We start from the raw sequence: 14,646 nt of genomic DNA on the forward strand, positions 1-14,646 counted from the left end.
GGTGTTCTGCCTCTTGGGGGGCAGAGTGTTCACCATGTGTCAGTCAGATCCAGTTGGTCAATGGTCTTGTTTGTTTATACCCTTTCTGATGTGCTGTCCATTTGTGCTGTCAGTTACTGAGATAATTTACCCCTGGGTGAGTTTTTCCGTTCCGTTCTTTCTTCTCTAAAGTTTCTCTTTGGTTCTTCTTTATATCTTGGATTTTTTTTTTTTTTTTGGCTGAGATTTTTCTTTTCATTTGTTTCGTTTGTTTCAGGTGTTTTGAGTGTCACCCTTAGTCCATGGAATGCGTTTAAAGCCTTTTTCCGAGAAGACTGTGGTCTCGAGGTGTTTGTTGATTTTACTTTCCTTTGCAAGAGGATGTTTTCCTGGGTTCTCCCCATGCTCAGTTATTGTAGATTTTGTTATAAGATGATGTCTCTTGAAGTCTTGCTTGAATCCTGAGGCTATTGCCGGTGTTCTTGTTTCGGTGGGTCAGCCCCACCCCAGTCCTGCAGGGCCTTCTGTGGGCCGTGCTGCGCTTCTGGCTTCAGAGTATCTGTGGTTCTCCTTGGATCAGTCCTGTGTTCTTCCCTAGAGCCCAGTTTGCTGCCAGGACCTGTCCCCTCGTGCTCACTCCATGGTGAGCCTGGGTCAGGCTCCCCTTTAGCAAACTGCTCCTTCGTCTCTCCTTTCCGCAGCCTCCCCAGCGAGGTCCAGGCACCTCCCTTCCTTGTGCGCCTACCGCAAAGCCAAGGTTTGAGCTCCCCTCTGTGTGTCTGTGTTGGGCTGATTGGTCAGAGGACAGAGAGGGAACTAAATGATGGTGGCTGGCCCTCTGGTTGCAGGACCTCAGACCCTTGGGTCTGAGGGGTGCTTTCCGGGCCTAGGGTTATGTGCGCTGTGCAGCCGTGACTGGCGTCATGGCACTGTCGCCTCGTGACACTGCTCAGGGGCTGGGCAGGGAGAAAGGAGAAAAAAGAAAAAGCCCAGAGAGCTCCCACTACCTTCACGGTGCCCTCTCCCAGGCCCTGGCCCAGGGAGAGAGGGGTACCTGATGGGCACCTCCCCGTTCAGGCAGGATGGGACCGAGGGAAAGGGGAGCTCACGCTGACGTTCAGAGGACCTTGGATTTCAGGGTCTCCTTCCCAAGTCCTCCTTCCGTAATTTCCTCTCACATCTTCAACCGGCTGCTGCCGGCATCACATCTCCGATTTCGAGTCGGTTCAGCAGGAGAGACGGGGGATTGTTTGCACCTATTCCATCTTTTCCAGAACAGGGACTCATCATTCTTTTTCAACATAAACCAGGTCACGTCACTCATCTGCCTGAAACTCTAAAGGTAGCGCCCCATCCTACTTAGAATAAAATCTGAACTTGCGGTCAGGCCCCTTCCTTCGTCATTCATGTTGCAGCGCTCGCCTCGTGGCCACTGCCATCCTCAGTTGCATCCGGCCTGAGGGTTCGGCTGGAACTGCCTCCTCTGGAAAGCACATTTTAGGACCTTGGTGTGACTGCCTTCTCGTCGTGGGGGTCAGAGACGCCCTCCTTGCCATCACATCTGAAGCCAGTTTGTAGCTTTGTCTATGACTTTGGGAGATGCATTTAATTAGAAAAAAATTCTTGTGTCTTGCTCCTTGCCCACACTTACACCAGCCATCTCTGTGCAGCCAGGTTTACATGGGGGTGAATTGACAGCACCTCGCCTGAGCTGTGCTGGGCGGCTCTTGCCTTCTAGAATGTTCTGAAAGCTTTCTCTGCACAGGGCATGCGTGAGTGCTCAGGCTGCACAGGGCCTGCGTGGGGTGTGGGGCGTCCACCTCTTTGCGGGGAAGCTTGACCAGGGAGGAGAGCAGGGGCTGGCAGGGAAGCCATCCCCTCCTCGCCTTCAGGTGCACAGAGCAGCATGGCTCTTCCAAGGGACCAGTGGGAGTGACAACAGCGGCCCTCAATGGGGCCAGCTAAGTGACCTTCACCCGTAAGGTGTGGTGGCGCTGCGTCCTTGCCCCTCAGTGTCACCTCCCCAGACACCTGCTCCACCCCAGCCCTCTTGTGAGCCTCTGCTTTCCAGGGAAGGCACCCGGCTGAGACAATATCCGATGAAAGTTTGAGTACCGCCTATAAAGCATTTCGGGTGTAAGCAACATGTCAGGAAAGGTCGAAGGGTCAGGAGTCTCCCCATCACACAGACTTGTCAAGTTTTTACACTTACTGCATCTGCTTCTGTTTTTCTAATTTAAGTAAAGAAAAAGGAGGCTGTTAAACACCCCGTGTTCTCAGTGACCCTTTTCTCGTCTTCCCCCACCAGAGTGACTCTCACCCTACGGCTGACTATTAGCTGCAATACAGAGCCTTTTTAAGTCTTTTCAAGCGCAGTAATTGTCTCCTGCACCTTGCTCTTCACCCTGCCTTATCAACGTGACACTTAACCCGAGGTCACGTCTGTAGTTCTTAATTCGCCTTGGCTTCCGTGTAGGTTTCTGACATGCGGCTTCTCTTCCCGCGTCCAGATGAGTTTATCTGCTCTCCAGCTGGCAAATGCCTCCTTCATAGTGGTTCTTTGAGTGTATAGACGATGCTGCAGGGAGCATGTTGGAAAGCATCGCTGGACCAAGCTCTGAGAGTTGACCCGGGATCCATGCCTACAAGCTGAGTTGGCGGATCAAAGGGGTCTCGCCTGCTGTTTGGCCCGGTGATGCCAGCCTGCCCTGTGAGAGATCTGTACGGTTCGCACCCCTGCCCGCAGTGGGTGAGGACTCCCTTGTTTCCTGCTGGTTGCACCCTGGCTGGCACTGGTGTTGGAGCACGTTTTAAACATTTCTGGGACGTTGGGTGGGGAATCGAACCTTTGAATTTTCTCTCCAGTTCTCTGACTGCACATGGTCTGACTCTGACTCTGTTGACTGGCCGTGGGTTTCCTCTGCTAAAATTGTCCACGCTCATTCTTCGCTTCATTTTCCGTTGGGTCATTTCTTTCCTATTGGTTTATGAGTCCTTTGTAAGTTAGAATTCGAATCCTTTGTCAGTTTCATATGTTACAAACACCCTTTCACCTCTTAGCTTTGCTTTGCTTTGGCTTTGGTGGTTTTCATTGGACAAAAGTTCTTAATTTCAACACAGACAAACATTTCAGGCTTTTCCTTCACGAGTTTTTTCCAGCTTGAGGTAAACGTGTATGTATTTCAAGTGCACAGTGTGATGTTGACATTTTGCAATGGTTGACACCGTCATGTCACATTATATGTCATGTTAAGCTCATGAACATGTCTGTACCCTCTCACAGGTGCCTTTCTGGGTGTGTAGTGAGGACACTTAGGCTCTGACCTCTTTGCGCAGCTCAGCTGCACACGCTTTGCTCCTCACTGCAGTCACGTGCTGGCTTGCAGGTCTCCAGGGCTTGTTCATCCTGCACGGCTGACCCTCTGCACCTTCAGCCGCCTTCTCCCCATCCCACCTCCTCTCTCGCCCTGGCGACCACCATTCTTCTGCCTGCTTTTATGAGCTCAGCTCGTGTAGATTCCACGTGGACGTGAGATCAAGCAAGCATTTATCTTTCCGTGTCTGGCTTATTTCACTTTCTCACGGCGTCCTCTAGGTTCACCCGTGTTGCAGATGGGATTTTCTTTTTTCTCATGGCTGAATAATATTCTGGTGTGTGTGTGTGTGTTTGTGTGCGTGTCTGTGTGTGCACGCATGTGCGCACAGGATAGGTTTTTTTATCCACTCACCCATCAGAGGGGCCACTGAGGTTTCCCGCACGTGGGCTGTTGTGAAGGATGCTGCGGTGAACGTGGTTATGCAGACGCCTCTTTGCGACCCTCATTTCACTTCCTTTGGGTTTATATCAAGAAGTGAGACTGCTGCATCACATGGTGGCTCTCTTATGAATTTTTTGAGGATGCCACACACTGTTTTCCATAGCGGCTGTACCACTTTGCATCCCCACCAACAGTGCCCGAGAGTCCCCCTTTCTCCGCATCCTCAGCGACACTCACGGGTCTCCTTCATGGCCATTCCTGCAGATGTGAGCTGTTATCTTACTGCGGGTGTGCTCCGTGTCTCCCTGATGTGTAGTGATGTTTAGCGCCTTTTTATATGGATGTCTGCATGGCTTCTTTTCAGAAACGTCTGTTCAGGTCTTTGGCTAAATTTTTAATTGGATTTATTTATTTGTTGCTATCGAGTTGTTTTGTTTATGTGTTTTGAGTATTAACCCCTTGCGAGACCTGCTGTTTCCACGTAGTTTCTCTCCTCCCGTAGATGCCCTTTCATTCTGTCAATTGTTGCCCTTGCTGCGCAGAGGCTTTTCAGTTTGCTGCGATCCCACTGACCTGTTTGTGCTTTTATTGTCTGTGCTTTTGGGGTCATTTCCAAAAAATCATTGCCCAGACCTGTGCCGAGAAGGTTTTCCCCTGTTTTCTTCTAGTAGCTTTATAATTTCAGATCTTGCGTTTAAGCCTTTAGTCTTTTTTTTTTTTTTTTTTTTTTTTTTTTTTTTTTTTAGGGCTGCACCCACAGCATATGGAGGTTCCCAGGCTAGGGGTCCAATCAGAGCTCTACCCACCAGCCTACAGCCATAGCAATATGGGATCTGAGCTGCGTCTGTGACCTACACCACAGCTCATGGCAATGCCGGGTCCTTAACTCACTGATCAAGGCTAGGGATTGAACCTGTGTCCTCATGGATACTAGTCAGCTTCATTGCCGCTGAGCCAGGACAGGAACTTTGAATTGATTGTTTTATATGGTGTGCGATAAGGGTCCACTTTCATTTCTCTGCTTGTGAATATCCTGTTGATCCAACATCATTTTTTTTGAAAGGGCACACCCACGGCATATGCAGGTTTCTAGGCTAAGGGTTGAATTGGTACTGGCCTCGCCACAGCCAAAGCAACATGGGATCTGAGCCGTGTCTGCAATCTACACCACATCTCACAGCAACGCCACATCCCTAACCCACTGAGCAAAGCTAGGAGTTGAAACCGGGTCCTCATAGATGCCAGTCAGGTTCGTTACTGCTGCTGAGCCAGGACGGGAATGCCTGCAACATCATTTCTGAAGAGACTCTTATTTCCTTAGCGTGTGTTCTGACGCCTGTTGAAGATGACTTTATCTTTTGTATGTCTTGTAACTCACTTTAGAAATCGCTCTATTTCAAGGTCAGACGCTGTTCACCTTTATGCTCTTCTACGGGATTTTAAGTGTTGCTTTTTACATTTAACTGTTTGGTCTGTTTGGAACTTTTGTTTATGGTGTGAGGTAGGGATTATCATTTTCTTTCTATATGCGTAACTGTTTGTCCAGCACTATTTATTGAATCTTCTTATTAATCCATACTGGTCCTTTGGTCATATATCCATTACCTTATATTCATCTGCTGGGAATTTTTTTTCTTCATTGATGTGTTTATTACTGCTCCACTACTGCTGCCTTCATTATTATTGTTTTATAATAATTCTTCATATCTGGATGGCCAAATCTCTTCCAAAAATCTTCCTCATTTTGTATGTTCTTAGCCCTTTAGTTTTATATAATTTTTAGAATCAGAGTATCAAGTTTGGCTAAAACCAGAACTCTGTTGGGTTTTTTTTTTTGAGTTGCATTAAATTTATATAAATTTGGAAAGAAGTGATTCATTTAAAAAACTGAATTGTCCTATCCTTGAATGTAATACATCACTGCATTTACTCATCACCTTTAATATCATGCCATAAAACTGTAGAATTTCTTTCCATAAACATCCTTCATACATTTTGTGAGATTTATTTCTAGGTGCATTGCTCTTGTAAATGTGTTTTCTTAAAAATTATATTTTGTAACTGTTTTTAGTTGAGATGCAGAAATATTGTTATTGATTTTTTTTGTGTATGGATGAGTGTCTTAACTGTGTTCAGCAATGGTTTTGAACCTAATTTTATAAAATACGATCAAATTGTTTTACTTTTTCAATTCCCCTGATCTTTCCTAGTGCTCTCCCCTACAAGAGTGTGCATGCCATGAGAGCAGAGGTCCCGTTTCTCTTGTTCACTCTCCTAACCCAAGTGTTTGAGATGGTACCTGGGTCACAACAGGTCCTCAGCAGGTCTTTCTGTTTGTTACGTGTATTAATAAAGTTGATTGTCCTAGTCCTGGACAGAGGCGATGGCTGTACTACTACAGACGTGGCTTCCCGCGTGCTGCCTATGTCTCTCCTCGCCACCTGGCAGCCTCCTTTCTACTCTGGATCCTTCCCTGCTGCTGAGCCTCGGCCCCTCTCCACCCCGAGACCAGGTGGATGGATCTATCCGTCAAAGCCTTGCTCTGATCTCCTTTCTTCCAGGAAGCTTTCCTGGGCTTCCCTGTACTTTAGAAAGATGGATCCAGAAAAACAAACAAAACCAAAAATAAAACCAAGAAGCAAATAAGAATTAAAGGTAACTTGTACGCTCAACCACAGGTTAAAACTTAAGACAATCATCCGAAGTGATGTGGAAAGATATTCACAGGGAGTAAATGACATTTTGACGGGCACACAAGGCGACTGTGGTTTGGGGAAGGGAATTAACTTATGGATAATAGACAGTAAGGGAAGGCCCACCCACGCCTTGTCATGCCAGCAATTAAGAGAAATGGAAACGCTGGATTAGGACGCCCCGCGCGCAGTGAGTCAGAGAAAAAGAGGACGGAAACGTATTATGTTCCGACGTTGCTCCTTCCCGTGGAGTTTCCTAACAACTACCCTGAGTGAGCGAAAACAACACGTATTTGAGTCTTGTCTTTGCTGCTTTAAAAAATCGCTCCAATTTTCTCCCTCTGATACATTTTTATGAATTCCCATTTCTGAGGAAAGATTTTGCTGTGATTAAAGATTTCATGAAGTTATGACAAAGGCCAAATAGATCTTCATCCTTGAAAGCTCATTTTCCTGTGAGCTGACTGAAGAGACCTCTCGTAGACGGCTGGCAGAGCTAACGAGTGTTTTTCCAAGGGCTGCACCTTTGGGGAGGTCCCCCCCACCCCCAGAACCCAGGCTCAGCTGACGGGAGCCCGCTTCTCTGAACCCATGCCGTGGGACATCACACAGCAGCGTCGGCAGGGCCAAGGGCTGCGCTGTACCCTCTGCCCTTGAGAGTGGGCGCACGCACATGTTTTGAAAAGCTGCTGTTTTGCAGATGCCTGGTGGCTTTTGGATGGGGTGTGTGTGTGTGTGTGTGAGAGAACCCCTGGGCTCCCCCTCCACCCCAGTTCCCATCTCTGGAAAGCACGGGGGATGCGATTTGGTTTGGAGTGTCCGTCTACACCCGCTGCGAGCGCTACAGGATTTCGGGCGCTCGGTCTGGAGCCTCGGTCTGTCACCTTGTTCTTGGTCTCTTGGTCAACTCCTGAGTCTCACTACCTCTCCGGTCAGGGGGGCTCGGGAGGACGGCCTCGGGGTTTCCGTGAGAAGTGACCCCGTGCAGGCTGCCTGGCCCGTGCGGCTGGGGCCCCTCCCCTCTGCTTGACCGCCCGCGGAGTCTGGCATCATCTTACCTGGGGAAACACCTGAGAATCCAGACGCCCTTTGGAAGGTCGTGTTCAGAAGCAACGCTCAGCTGGAAGGGACCCGAGCACAGGTCCTTTTCGGCGTCTTTTTATTTTTCCTTCTATGCAAGTTTCCTCCTGAGGGAGAAGGGCTCCTGCCTCTGCCGCTGGCTTCTTCCCTGTTGCTCCCGTCTTGGGTCTGGCTGGCCCGTTTGATGAGCGGACACTTATCGATCAGCTGTCGTGCACCAGCTGTGACACTTGGTATTTGAGATACTGTGTTCATTTCAGGCAAGTGTTCGATCATAGTGGACGCCTGACAGATGGCAGCTGCCACAAACGGATTGTGTTTTGCACGTGTAGCTAATGAGCCTGTGTGATCCTTTCCCAGCCCCCTGTGGGCCCCGCCCTGCCCCCCACAGCCGCGGTGTTTGTCCTCATCACCCCATGGGTCACGGAGCTTCTCTGCATCCCTGCCTCCCTGGGGAGCAGGCCAGGGGCCGGGAGGTGGAAGGGCGATGCCGTCCCCCCTCGAGGACTTGCCTTCTTACTTGGGATGGAAAGTCCCCAGAAGCTGATCACGGGCTGGACGTCATCATTCCGTGGCCCTCCCCCTGGGGACAGGGCGATGGGAACTCGGTTAATGAAGCGTTACTGTCTGCAGTGGAGGGAGCCAAGGAGAGGGTGTTTTGTGTGGGTGACGAATGAGCCCAGGATGTTGTCCATGGTTCTGGAGGCTATGAGGGCTAGTCCTGACGTGCGCACGGACAGTATGGACACGGCTCTCTGTGTTCCCTGCCCGGCACCCCGCCCGGCACCCATAGAAACCCAGGGCTGTGACATGGTCATTTATCGAATGACAGCGTGTGTACTGGGTCAGGTGTCCTGGTGGTCACGTGTGTGAGGCTTGGAGAACTCAAGTTACCTTTCCAAGGTCACTTGGCTGGGTTGTGTGCGTGTGACCCAGGACCAAGGAGGACCTCCTATCCAAACCCACCGTTTAGAATTCAGTTAGTTCAGATTGAGTCTCAGGAAGCCGTTTGTCCAGGGCACTTGATGTTTTGCTGACTCGCATGTCTGAGAAAGCCCGTGTCACTCTCCTCTGAGGCCATCAGAAGTTTCTGAACTTGCCTTGTCTTTGCTCCGCAGTACCCGGCAGTGCCACCTGCTCCTGGACGTCTTCAACTCCACGGAGCACGAGCTGACGGTCAGTGCCCGGAGCAATGAAGAGCTCATTCTGCACGCGGGCGAGTGCCAGCGGTGAGTGTCCCCTCCCCGCGTCCCAGTGCTCCCGGCTGTGCTTTCCTCACCCTGTGTGGGAGGCACTGAAATAATCTAGCCTCTGAGACCCTGGAGGGTAGGCAATCCGGTCCCCTTGCTGAGGCATCCCAGCCCTTACTCAGGGTCAGTGAAAGGATCCGAAGTGGTTGCCGGTTGCAGCCGTGTAAGGTCGGGGTAGAACTGAGCGATGTCCATCCAGGGACGCAGTGCCACAGCTCTGGTCACCCATCTGACGTCACCCCAATGTCCGGGCGAGACTTTTCACTCTCAATTCTTAAGAATACTCTTTCTGGGGATACTAGGTGGTGGTTTGAGGGACGTACATCAATGTCAATTGGAGGAATTAATGCTGCAGTGGACAGGCCAGCCTCAGGCCTGTGGGAGCCGTGCAGTGGCACCTGAGCTCAGTTCCTGGGAGAGCAGAGAGGTGGCCCGACTGAGCCCCGCCACAGGGACGGCCACAGGCTGTGCTCTGGCCCAGCAGAACCGAGCAGGGAGCCAAGCTGGAGGTGAGGGCGGGCCAGGAGCCTCCGGGGAAGGTCTGGAGGCAGGTAGGGCTCGGCGGCTTTAGGAAGGAGCCTTTCTGCCGAGACAGAACCCCTTCCACAGGGCCTGGCCCACCCGCTCCAGCCTCTCACCAAACCGGAGGCTGTGCCTCCAAACCCAGCTTGAGTATGAGGGCCGTACCCTTACAGGTGGAATTATATAGATGGGGTAATTATATAGGTGGAAGACAGTTATTTGCAATTGCAAAATACTTGAAATGTACAGAAAATAATTTATACCCCAGCATCCCCATGTCTCAGATTTAAGCATTTTGCTATGTTTGCTCCAGATCTCTCCCCCAGGCTCTGTGTCTCTCTCTCTCTCTCCTTTTTTTCTGGCCCTGCCCACCGCATGCAAAAGTTCCCGGGCCAGGGATCAAACCTGCACCAAGACAGCAACCCAAGCCACAGCAGTGATAATGCCAGGTCTTTAACTTGCTAAGCCACCAGGAAACTCCTCTCTGTCTTTCCCCATCTTCTATCTTTCTGTCTCCTCTCTCTCTCTCAAGGAAATAAAACGTTTTTTAAAATAGTGGACATTAACACCATTGGTCAATGGGGAGGAGGGAATGCAGATTTCACCCACAAGGAGACAGCACTGCACGTTCACGGGGGTGATTAAAATGATTGACTGACGATGCCAGTTGTCCACGAGGAGCAGGAGACAACTGGAATGCTCGAGCCTGGGTGGGAATGAGCAACCTTGCAACCACCTTTGAAGAAGGTCTGGAAGTTTCTTACAAAACTAGACACACGCCGTCCAACAATTTCAACTCTAGTTATTTATTCAAGAAAAAATTTTTAAATGTATATTCAGAAAAAGACCTATGAAGAATGTTCCAAGCCAAAAAATAGAAGGAGCTCAGGTGTCTGTTATGGGAGAATGGGTTAACAAATAATGGTATTTTCCTGACGGAACAAAACCAGGTATACTCCTAGTACCTCAGCACAGACCAATCTCAGGCACGTTCCTCCAAGTGCAGGGAGCCTGACCCAGAATAGCACGTCCTGTGTGATTCTGTTCATCTGCCCTGGGACCAGCAAGACTCCTCGGTGATGGTAAAACAGAGCTGCCCTTGCGTCTGGGGTGCTTGGGGTGGGCTTTGACGAGGAAGGGGCACAAGAGGATTTTCTAGGTGTTTGCCATTGTTAAATTTTAGCAAATGTGCACTGCAGATTTGTGCATTTCACTGTCGTTGACTTTATCTCAGAAGAGAAGCTGTCCGCAGATGTTAAACCCTGGTGACATGGCTGTTGAAGGATTTGGGGGTGTATGGTGTCTGCACTGTCTTTGGGGTGCCTAGAAAATTAGATTCGTGGACGGAGAGATGGAGAGACTGATACAGCAAATACGGTAAAATGTTAATTGCAGAATCTACCAATGGGTGCAAAGAGTATTCACTGAGGCCTCCTCGAAGAGTTTTATGCGAGGTTGGGGAGAAATAAGCAAAGGAAAAGTAGCAGAGCCTGACTCTCCCCACCTTCCTTCTTCTTCCCCGAGACACCGGGGCGTCACCCACACCCCGCTTTGCTACTTTATTATGTTTATTTATAACAAGCACTATTTTCAGAGTTTTTTAAATAAGTGGCTCCGTGTGGTGTGCGTGTTTCGTGTCTTTCTGTCCCTTGCAGTCAGCGCCACTCGCTGGAGCTGGTATGAATCTGCTTGTCACCCGCCTGCTCTCCAGCCTTCGCTGGTGCGTGCGCCCGCTTTTTCATCCCCGTGCTGATCCGCCGTAGCTGCCGCTCACGTGACTCTTGGTGACACGTATGAATGCAGGGTCATGTTTGGGGCTGACAGCTGGGAGGGCATCCCTGGCCTGACCTTGAGAGGCAGGAAGCCCCTCCTGGGAACCGCTTGTGCGGGTGGGTTCGTGCCGTGTGGATGCATGCCAGGGGCTCCCTTGCATGCCGCCCAGGCAGCAGTGGTACTGCGTCTGGCTCCTGGGCAGGAGGAAAGGCTCTTCCCTGGGTGCTGCTGCCTCCTTGGGGTCCAGGCCACGGGCAGCTGCCTGGGCCCTGAGCTGGTCTCCAAGTTGTGGAGGAAACTGCCTGCCCCCGCCCTGTCTGTCTGGCCTGGATGTTTCAATGGCCCGAGAGCCCGTTGGACATCATTCTGGTCATCTTGTGGCACCACTATAAACCCTGCTTTTTAGAAAATTACTAATTATTGGGCTTGTTCTAAGCCTGACTCCCTCTTGGTGACGGAGGCTGGATGTTAACAGTCTCATTCACAAATAATGACATTTCAGACTTGTGCTGCCGGTGTCATCGTTTTTAAGATTTTTGCTTAAATCCTCATTTCTCAGTGCTCCCAACTCACACATTCTTTATTCATTCATAAAACATTCACTCTGTAAATACAGATACTTTGAGACCTCGCTCTGTGGCGCCTGCATCAGGCTCCAGAAGCGACAGCATGAATACTTAAGGACAGGTCCTACCTGGGGAGTGACGCAGCGTGATGAGGTCTTGTGCCTCTCCTGCCTGGCAGGCGTCCTGCTGTTTGGGGTCGGGGGGGTGAGCCAGAGATCATGACTTTTGTCTGGGGCGTCAACTCCAGCACTGTCCCCACCGCCGCCACTCGCCCAGTGGCAGCATCCTCCTGTCTGCAGGGATGTGGCAGTCACTGCCCTTGCCTGGATGGGACACGCCCTGCTTCTGAGGAGGGGTCCCAGGTCTTTGTTCTGGTGGAACAGGTCTCGGGGAGGAAGGGGCGATGGGTGGACCTTGCCTGTGGCACCCGGAAGCCCCTGGAGACCTAGGCGGCTGTCCCCGTATTTCCAGGCTCCGCCCCTCTCCAGGCTCTCCCCGCCCCCAGAGGGGCCGTCCCGCCACGCCTCAGCCTTCGCTGGATGCTAAGGAGGGCTGCCCGGGGTCAGGCCATGCCCGCGGTGAGGGTGAGGTTGTCACTGGGCCCCCAACTTGGCTGTCATCTCCTGCACACGGAGCGAGCTCTGTGCCGATGGCTCGGCCTCGCCCTCAGTGAAGAGCCCTGCCTGTGGAATCAGGGCGCCTCTGACGCCGCTCTTAGAGCTCTGGCATCTGGGGTCAGGGGCACTTGGCAGCCTTTTAAAGGTGGCCTGAGGTCCGGGAGGGGGCCAGCTCCAATTAGGGTGCTGGGGAGTTCCCGTCGTGGCTCAGTGGTTAATGAATCCGACTAGGAACCATGAGGTTGCGGGTTCGATCCTTGGCCTTGCTCAGTGGGCTAAGGGTCCGGTGTTGCCATGAGCTGTGGTGTAGGTTGCAGACGCAGCTTGGATCCCGCATTGCTGTGGCTCTGGCGTAGGCCGGTGGCTACAGCTCTGATGAGACCCCTAGCCTGGGAACCTCCATATGCCATGGGAGTGGCCCTAGAAAAAGGCAAAAATGAACAAAAAACAAAACAATTAGGGTGTTGGGGTGCCTGCCTCTGCATCATCCAGGTAGAAGGGCGTGCCCAGCACAGAGGGGCTTGAAGTCACATGCTCTGAGCCCCGTGTTTGAGGCGCTGGGTGCTCCATCCTCCTGCTGCTCCCGCACGGGAGGCTCTGTCCCTGACGTATATAGAAGTGACCGACTACGTGAGCTTGGTCACTTACCAGGACACACATCTGTCTGACGCCTTCGTGGTGCCTGGAAGGAGCATTTTAAGATGGTCTGGAGGTGGGTGGGGGGAAGCAGGTGCTGTTCCGTTCTCCTCTCTCTGCTCCGTGCAGCCTTCTGTCAGCTGCGGCCAGCACTGTGGTCCATTGTCAGGTGTGCTGGCCAGCAGGAGGAAGGGAGGCGGAGGACAGGCCTGGGACTTTGGCTTCCAGGGTGTCCATAAAGTCATTCAACAAGCATTTCCTGAGTGTGAGGTGGCTGCCGTGCCCTGCCAGGAGGTGAGGCAGTCAGTAAGGTCCACACTGTGGTGTTTTGTGTCAAGAAAGGGCACTGTGACAGTGACACCGTGTGTCAGACAGTGTGAGAAGAACCCCGAGCATGGGAGGAAACCCACCTTGGGGCTCGGAGGGCTTCCTGGAGGAAGTGATGGTGATACAGGACAGACAGACGAGTGCGAGTGAGTTTTTAAACCAGAAATACCACTCTGGTCACCATGTTTCTTAGAGATATCTTTTTAGCCTTATAATTTAAATTACAACAGGAGTTCCCTGGTGGCCTAGCAGTTAAGGACTTGGAGCTGTCATTGCTGTGGCTCGGGCCACTGCTGTGGTTCGGGTTTAGTCCCTGGCCTGAAAACTTTTGCGTGCTGTGGCCACAGCCCAAAAATAATAATAGAGTAAAATAGACCATTGCAGCAAATGGCAGAGGAAAGTCCGCTTCCTCTTCCTAAGCTCCTCCCTGCAGGGTCCTTTGGAAATCAGTGACTCCTCCGCTTCTGTCCCTGGCTCAGGCGTCCGTTCTGTCATTAGGGACATTAGTTCACCTCACTTTGGCCAAACACGATTTGTGATGCTTGGTCCGTGCTGACCGCCTTGCCTGGGGCTCCATCAGTCATGACCTTGAGAACGCCCTCCAGACGCGCAGGCCTGGGGTCCAGCCGAGGGGTGGTGTAAAGAAGACCGCACTTTCCACACAGGCGTGCCTTTAATCCTCGGGGTGTGGGCACCGCCGCCCTTGCCAGGGGAAGGCCCACCGCGTTACCCGCAGCTCCTCAGGCCGTGCCCGCAGAACCGCGTCTTCCTCCCCCTCCAATTTCAGAAGATGACCAGAGACAGTAGCACATGCTTTTCTGAGTGAAAGAGCAGGAGCTTTCTTAAGAAAATACAGCATCGCCCGCCGGTAGCCAGTGTACTGGAAAATTAAAATATGGTAATTATTGTGTTTTGGCTTAATTATGAAACCATTGAAATTAAATTTCCTGACATCCCTCACTTACGCATAAATCTCTCCTAATTTATGGTAACAGGTGTGACCTCTCCCCATGCTTCAGGCCACCTGCCCCCTTTGTCCGCCTCCGTCTCGTGGAGGCGCTGCCCGCTTGGCCAGCCTGGGTTGACCTGTCCAGGCATCGCCTTGCTGGGGAGGCTGGCTGCCAGTCGGCTGAGAGCCGGTCAGCCCCGTCACGTGTCCAGATGGCACAGGTGCCAGAGGGGCGGGGGTGGGGCCCGAGCAAGCCCCAGCCCCAGGGCTCCAAGACGTCCCCAGACACCATCCAGGCATCAGGGAGGGCCAGACCCTCAGGTCTGCAGGGTCCTGGACCAGAGCTCTGGGCGGGCAGTGAGCCGGCCTGGGCTCTCCGCAGCCTGTGTTTCGGAGGTTCTCGAAGATCTGCGGGTCGGCCCCGCCAGTGACCCAGTGCTGTCCTCAGCCAGCAGTTTGCTTCCTGTGGCTTTACTTGTGCCTCTAGAGTGACTTC

General features: G+C 51.8%; 1 protein-coding gene across 1 annotated transcript in view; it reads left to right on the forward strand.

The window, feature by feature from the left end:
- Positions 1-14,646, forward strand: part of TRAPPC9 (trafficking protein particle complex 9) — a 468,417-nt gene that overhangs the window by 295,362 nt on the left and 158,409 nt on the right. The window contains 1 exon segment of the mRNA XM_021088861.1: positions 8,629-8,739. Within this exon segment, the coding sequence (XP_020944520.1) occupies positions 8,629-8,739 (111 nt within the window).

Source organism: Sus scrofa, chromosome 4 (assembly GCF_000003025.6).
Source record: "Sus scrofa isolate TJ Tabasco breed Duroc chromosome 4, Sscrofa11.1, whole genome shotgun sequence".
NCBI lineage: Eukaryota > Metazoa > Chordata > Mammalia > Artiodactyla > Suidae > Sus > Sus scrofa.